Here is a 7,359-nt window from a genome sequence, read left to right as displayed (position 1 = left end):
CTGTCTCCACTTGCAACATGTCCTGGACAATGTCCAGATGACTTTAGAATGCCTCCAATGACAGAGACTGCACAACCTCTCTGAGCATCTTGTGCCACTGCTTTCCATGCTTACAATGAAAAAGTGTTTCCTGATGTTCAGACAGGATCTTCTGCCCATCAGGTTGTGCCCGTTGCTTCTTGTTCTGCCACTGGACACCATGGAGAAGAGCCTGGCTCATCCTTCATCACACGCTATCTTCAGATATTTGTACTCATTGATGAAATCTCTCTTGAGACTTCTGTTTTCCCAGTTAAACTGTCCCAGTTCTCTCGGCCTTTCTTCACATGAGAGTTGCTCCAGTCTCTTCATCATCCAGAGTGGCCCTTGACCTGACAATCTCCAGGATGTCTATGACATATTTCCCTAGAGAAAAGACACTCCTCCTCACCCTCTGTAGTCACCAGCACACTCATATTTGTGCATCCCTCAAGTATCATCACAGGCCTTCAGTCCATCTGACAGCCCTGCCTGAAGCCTGGGCCTTCTTTCCCAGCACCTGGCTCTCCTCCTTCTCTCTAGCTAGGCCAGTCTGATGGTCACAAGCAAACAGATGCATCCAATCACCCACTCCTCTCACAATCTCTCCACACTCTTGGGTCCCTCCAACATTACCATGGGTTGGTGATATCAGCCTGTGACATGTTTTTCCTTGTTGAGTTGCTGTACCCAGACCTTACCTACACCCCAGGTCCCCCAGCTGCCTGCACAGAGACCAGCAGGCTCTGAGATCGATGACCTGTTCTCTGGTTGCTGGCACTTAAACCTTGCAGCACACCCTCCCCCGCCCATCCAGTTGCTGTCACCCAGGCCTACGATTCCTATGGCCATTGGTTGTTTGCCCAGGTACTGGCACTCAGGTCTCTCTTTCACACCAGTCTCTCCAGTTACTGGCACTCACACATGGGAAGTTACACAGAAGGATGGTTAAGAAAAGCTTTAATAAGAAGTGAGGGAGGAGTGTAGTGATCAGGCACAGGGCTCATCCCAACAAGTGCACTGACTGACCCCTGTCTATGTGTAGGTGGCTCCTTCTTTCCTTCCTTCCTCCCTTCTATTACCCCTCCTTGCTCCTCTCCAGTCCCTGCTTCCCCACCCTCACCCTCTCCCATCTTTGACCCTTCTCTAAAGCATTCCTTAACAAGTGTTGCCTTTTCCCACAGGCCCTCCTCAAACATCCATAATCCTCATGTTCCCATTCTGTACTTCTGGTCACCTACTAATCTCAGCCTGTCTCACTTCAAAGCTACACTTCCAGTTCCCTAATGGCCCATCCATTAGAGCCTGAGGAGCTCTGGTCTCCCTCCTTGTCTCCCTCATCACTTACTTGGAGGTTGGTGTCATTGTGTGCTTTGTTTGTCACTTTTACTTGTTTTTCCCTTTGAAAGGAACAGGGACTTGATCTGGCAGTATTAGTGAACCAGCAGCTCTCACCTTCCACATGCCTTTTCAATGACCTCCGGTGAAGTTCCTCTGATTGTCGAGTTCCTCAAGGCACTGAAAGGTTCCTGTTCCAGGAGAAAAACTGATTCTCTTCAGTCAAGGTTCTGGGGAGAAGCTCCATGCTGAGCTCAGTCTTTGAAGTGTCTCCCTGCCGCTCCTGCAGCAATGCTGAGCCATGGGATTCACTTTTCAGGACGCCTGAGGTTTTACAAACAAGAAGGAAAATGGAAAGATCGGCCAAACGAACAATCAGTTTCAGATGGATTTCCCTGCCCATTGCCGGGGGGTTGGAACTAGATGATCTGTGAGGTCCCTTCCAACCCTAACCATTCTATGATTCTATGTACTGTGAGCATAAAAAAGCACTCAGGTCACTTGAAACGTGTGGAAAGAGATAGTTTGCAATTCCATATTCCAACTTATTTGTTGTCTGTTCTCCCAGATATCCTGCATTTCCTGCAAAATCCTGATTCCTCTCTCACAGGTCTTTCTGCAAAGCCCAGCATAAGGACAGACCTGAATTCCAAACCATAGCTTTCTTACCCCAGCCTCGTGGGAATGGGGCTTCTCATCCACCTTCCAGTACGTCAGAGACACTTGAGGAGTCTGATCTCCTTGTAGGTAGAAACGCCTCTGAGTTCACAAGATGATCCTGTCTTCTCACCCTTCTGGAAGGTGTCATCCCCAGGCAAAGGGGCTGATCGTGATACCTGAAGGGATGAGGAGTAGATGTCCGTGAAGGTGAGGGGTGAGGGTTGTAATGGAAACCCTCCTGCCAGAGCAAGGTGGTGTGTCTGACTTATTATGGGATATTTACAGCAGGTGCTGTTCACAGAGGTGTTTCCCTTGAAGGGCCTCATCCATGGCCTGAGGAGATGGGGAGAAAACCCCTATGGGGAGAGGGAGTCAGAAACATGTTTCCTGGTGCCTTTGGCTGTCCCTGGTTCTACTTCCTTTCAGACAAAGAGCACGTGAGTGGCTGCAAAGCAGCCTGTCTCCATCCCCAAGAGAGGTGGGTGCAGGCCCCTGTCTCTGGCTGGGCACTGGGTGGCAGGAGAGGTTCCCCATGGACACTCCTGCCTTGCTGTGGGCTGCTTGGGCTGCTTGTGCTCTCCAGGAGGGGCAAAAAGCAGGAAAACAACCTGCAGCCTCCTTTTGTCTGACAGCAAACCGCTAGGTCTCTTCCTTCAGGCTCCTACAGGAATCTTCAGGTGCCCCAGGTCCGTTGCCAATGAGGAGAGCTGGAGCTGAGAGGGAGTGCTTCTACTCCAGAGCATGTCTGTCTGAGAAGATACACCAGCATCTTCTGAACTTGCAGGGCTGTGAGAAGCCCAGCTGTGGCCTGAGTGTCCACAGATGGACCACCCAGTGCAGAACAACCTCCTCTTGGTCCTTGCAAAACTGGAACACAGTAAGGGTCACAGTTTGATGTCTTTCCACCGTGGCAGAGGTGTGGAGTCCCAAGTCTGCCTGACTCAGAAGACTCTCTTCATTCCCACCCATCAGCTAGTTACACACATTGCAAAGATGCGCCCCTGAGCCTTCTCTTCCCCAGGCTGAACGCTGCCAGCCCTCAGCCTTTCTATTGCCTCTCCTTGCTCCTTCCGAATCCTCTTTCACCCATCTTTTGAACCTTTCCCTAAGCATTCCTTAATAAGCGTTGCGTAATCCTACAAGATCCCTCCACAAACAGCCATAATCCTTACGTTCCTGGTGTCAATTCTTTTAATCTACTAATCTCAGCCTGTCCCACTTCAAAGCTACACCTGCAGTTTCCTAATGGCCCATCAATTAGAGCCTGAGGAGCTCTGGTCTCTCTCCTTGTCTCCCTCTCCACTTACTGATAGACTGAGGTCACTGTGTGCTTCGTTTATCACTTTCCCTTTTATTACTTATTCCCTTTTAAAGCAAAAGGGACTTCATCTAACAGTCTTAGTGAATCAGCTGCTCTCACCTTCCACACGCCTTTACAGTGGCCTCTGCTGAAGTTCCTCAGGTTAATGAGTTCCTCAAGATGCTGAAGGATTCCTGTCCCCAGGGAAAACAAATCTGACTTACTTCTCAAGAAGGAACCTGGCATCCCTTGAGGCTGTGGTCAGTATGTCCACCCCATGCTTTTACCATGTCTCCTGACTCAATTCCAAAGGTTCTGAACCCTGTCCAACAAGCTCGTGGTCTCAACACTGAGCCAGAGTGGACAGCACTTGGAGGTGCCTGTGACCTCGACATCCCCTTCTCCTGTGCGTGTCGAGCTTGAACTCCTGACTCCATGGGATGACTTTGTAACACTAGCAGGAACACCTTGAAATATCTCTGAAAGCCTGTGGCTGCAGGATGCAGCTACAGTTGTATATCTGAGCTCTAACCAAGTCACAAAAGATGAACCACCCTCTGGTTGTTCATGTCTAAGTCAAGTTTGGCGTTAGCACCTTCGCACGGCAGTCCCTGTGTTTACGGAGCAGAGGAAAGCACCTGCTCAGGGTTCCCTTGGCCATCCGACGGTCCGTGTGAGCAGCGGCCGGTGGCTGCGGCAGGACCGAGGGCTCCCGGCTGCCCGTGGGCAGGAGGATGTCTGCTGCCCGCCTGCCCGTGCAGAGCAGAAAGGCGCTGCTCGTCGCCGGGAGCCAGCGGGGCCGGCGGCCGCGATCGCTCCTTGCCGGGCAGCGCCGGGCACCGCCACCGCTCCGCTCGCCATTGCTGCCCCGCCGCCGCCGCCGCCACCGTCGCGGGGGATTCCCGTCTGCGTGCCGGTGGGAGTGGGGGGCTGAGCGGCGGTGAGGGGCGGGAGAAGGTTCCTGCCCGGTGAAGGGCTCCGCAGCCGCCGAGGGGGGAACTCCCGGGGCTGCGGGGCCCCGTCGGTGCCGGTGCCGACGGCAGAAGCGGGGCCGGGGCCGGCCGGGGCCGGGCGGGGCGAGGCGGCCCCGGCGGGCGGAGCGGCAGCGCCCCCTGGCGGGCCCGGCCGGGGCTGCCCCCCCGCCCCCGACACAGCCGCCCGGCCCCGCCCGCCGCGGTTCGTGCCCGGCCGCAGCCCCGGCTCCTCTCCCCGTGTCTCCCAGCGCGCAGTAATACACCGCCGCGTCCCCGCGCCGGGGCCGGGCGAGCCACAGGGCGCTGGACCGGCGGTCTGGCAACACCGACAGCCGCCCCGGCGGCTCCGGCACCTCCTTGGACCCTTTGTGACCGAGCGCGAGGAATGCGGGGCCTCGGCCCGGGAGCTGCCGGTACCAGTGGATGAAGTCGGTTGACTGTATGTTGGGGTGTGAGCAGTTGATGCTGATGCCGGTGCCCTCGGTGGTCTCTGCCGACGGCTCCTGCTGCACCTGGGCTCTGCCCGCAGCCACTGCAGGGAACAAAAACAAGAAAAAATAATCTCAAAACCTTCTTTCTGCCCAGCCCTGCCTGCTCTTTCCCCAACAAATGCCGCAAAAGCAGTAAGGAACAAGTAGAGATGATGAGGAGAAGAGTTTCCAGAGGATCGCAACATATGAGGTGCTCGTTACAAGTTGGTGGAGAGATGAATTAATGAATGATAGATGGAAAGGTGGAGTCATGGAAGAAAAAAATAGACAAAGAAAAGAAAGTGAGTAGTAAGGGTGAAGGAATGAATGTACGAGTTATACGGAAAGACACAGAGGGAAGGAAAGAACCAAGGAGGATTGGACAGAGACTAGAGCGAGGAGCTTGAAGATGCAATGTGGGATGGTAGCAGAGGGACGGATAGAGGGGAAGGTGGTTGGAGGCAAAGATCTGTGAAGAAGCCACAGGGGACGGCAGCCTCGAAGGGTCTGCGGGCGCCGCCCCATGGCCCAGCCCCGGCCCCACGCAGCCCCCGGCCCCCGGCACCCCCGCCAGCCCCGCGCACCCAGCAGCACCGCGGCCAGCCCCGCCCGCCCCGCGCCCCGGCACCGCCGCATCCCGCCGCTCCGCCGCCCGCGCCTCGCTGCCCCCCGCCAGCCCCGGCTCTCTGCTCCGGCACCGCCGCCTCCTCTCCGCCGCCTCCTCTCCTCTCCGCCGCCGCCAGCTCCGCCCCGGGGCTGAGCCCTGCGCCGGCGCCGCTCGGGGCTCGCCCGGGCTCCCGCTGCTCAGCGGCTCTGCACGGGCACCACTTGCTCGCCCGGCAAATGCCCTCGGCCCGGCCCGCAGCAAGAAGCAGCCTGCACAGCGCCAGCTGCACACGGGACAGCTGCAGGGCCTTGGCCCAGGACATGGAGCCGCTTCCCAGAGCCGGCTCCGAGCTCGGGGGCTGCCAACAGCAGCCGCTCCTTTCCTGCCCACGGGAGGGAGGAGGCTGAGAGCCGCCCTTCAGCTGCCCCTCTGCGCTCCCAGCACCGGGCCGGGAAGTTGGCTTCAGGCCAAGGCAGCGGGAGGACACGTGTCCGTGGGCGAGCAGGGCTCAGGGAGGGCAGGGCAAGGTGGCAGTTACACAGTCAGAATGGAGGTGAGAAGGGACCTCCAGAGGTCATCTAGATCCATCCACCACTCAGAATAGATGTCGCCATTGCACCAGGTTTGTCAAGACCACTTTCAGTCCAGCCTTGAACACCTCCCAGGATGGAGATTGCACTGTGTCCCTGGTCACTTGGAATGACCTCATTTCCTTCTCTAAACTCATTAAAAATATGTTGCAACCCAGCCTGTGTCCCTTAGGTGGTCTTTCCATCTGCGTGCTGACTGCTGAAGAAGAAAGTCATGGCTTTGGAGGGGAAATAGGTGGGGACACAGAGATACACTTCATCACTCCTGGAGGCACTGGAGGGTGGGACACACGGCAGTGAGTCCTATTTCAGGCACTGCCTCTTGAAGCTGAGGTAAACAACCCCAGTTACTCCACAGTCAATGGGTATCAGCTCTTGCCTTGCTGCCTCTCTGCTCAGAAATTGCTCCTTGGCCATGGAGCACATCATGCCAACAGGAATCCTGACAACTGCTGTTCTCCAGAGAGAAACTGCAGGCATGTGGGAGGCCGCAAGTTGATCAGCAGTCCCACAGGCTCTTGGGGAAGAGTGGTCCTTTTGCTTAGGGTGGAGTTGTGCCGGGGAAAGAAGCTCAGAAGACGATGTTCCCAAATGACAGCAGGAATTTCGAACAGGTAAACAGCTTTGGGGATGGCTCACAGTCCCTACTCAACTCTGAGCCCGTGTTTCCCCAAAACCAATGAGCGCAGTGCTTGTCATGGGTTAGGCCGCTCAGGCAACCAAACCCTACACAATCACTCACTCACCCTCCCCCGCCCCCAGGATGAGGGAGAGAATCAAAGAGGAAAAAGAAAAGAGACCCGTGGGTTGAGATAGATAAGCACAATTTACTACTACTGCTACCAAAATATATATACAGATATATACAAGGATAAACATATACAAACGAGTGATGTACCACTTGGCACCTCGGTGCTCACCACCCATTGACCGAGGCCTGTCTCGTCCCAAAGCTGCAATCCCGAAACAGATAAATCCTGATACTGCAATCCTGGATGAACGGGAGGCCTGAGAGTGAGAGCGAGCACTCTGAGAGTCCGAAAGTGAGAGTCCCGGAAGGGCAAAAGCCCTTCTTTCCGACTGACCCTCACTTTTATACTGGGCATGACGCTGCATGATACATAATACTGGCTAGTGATTTTCTTACCACATCAGAACTATACAGAGCTTTTTGGCTCATGTGGTTACCCTCCAAACTGTTCTCTCTTTCCTGAAACCATCATGGCCTTTTTAAAACACAAGGCCATGGATATTGCTTTCCAGAGCTTACCTTTCTCATAGGCCTTCCCTCACGCCAGGTGAAGGGAAGGGAAGGGAAGAGTAGAAGGAAAAGAAAGGAAAGACCAGAATCAAGTAAATAGAACAGCACAGAACAGAATAGAACAGAAGAGAATATTTTCAG

The 7,359-nt window shown here is 55.1% G+C and overlaps 1 gene segment (V, D, J or C); it reads right to left on the bottom strand.

Annotated features, from left to right (window-relative positions):
- Positions 1-1,737: 1,737 nt before the first annotated feature.
- LOC147527015 (immunoglobulin heavy variable 5-51-like) lies at positions 1,738-5,396 on the bottom strand. The segment is given in 4 exon segments: positions 1,738-1,821; positions 2,080-2,088; positions 4,395-4,822; positions 5,345-5,396. Coding segments are annotated over 4 exon segments (573 nt in total).
- Between the last annotated feature and the right edge of the window lie 1,963 nt (positions 5,397-7,359).

The sequence above is a fragment of the Tauraco erythrolophus genome, chromosome 25, assembly GCF_009769465.1.
Source record: "Tauraco erythrolophus isolate bTauEry1 chromosome 25, bTauEry1.pri, whole genome shotgun sequence".
NCBI lineage: Eukaryota > Metazoa > Chordata > Aves > Musophagiformes > Musophagidae > Tauraco > Tauraco erythrolophus.
The sequence above is the reverse complement of the archived record's forward strand: the minus strand, read 5'-3'. Positions and strand labels throughout refer to the sequence as shown.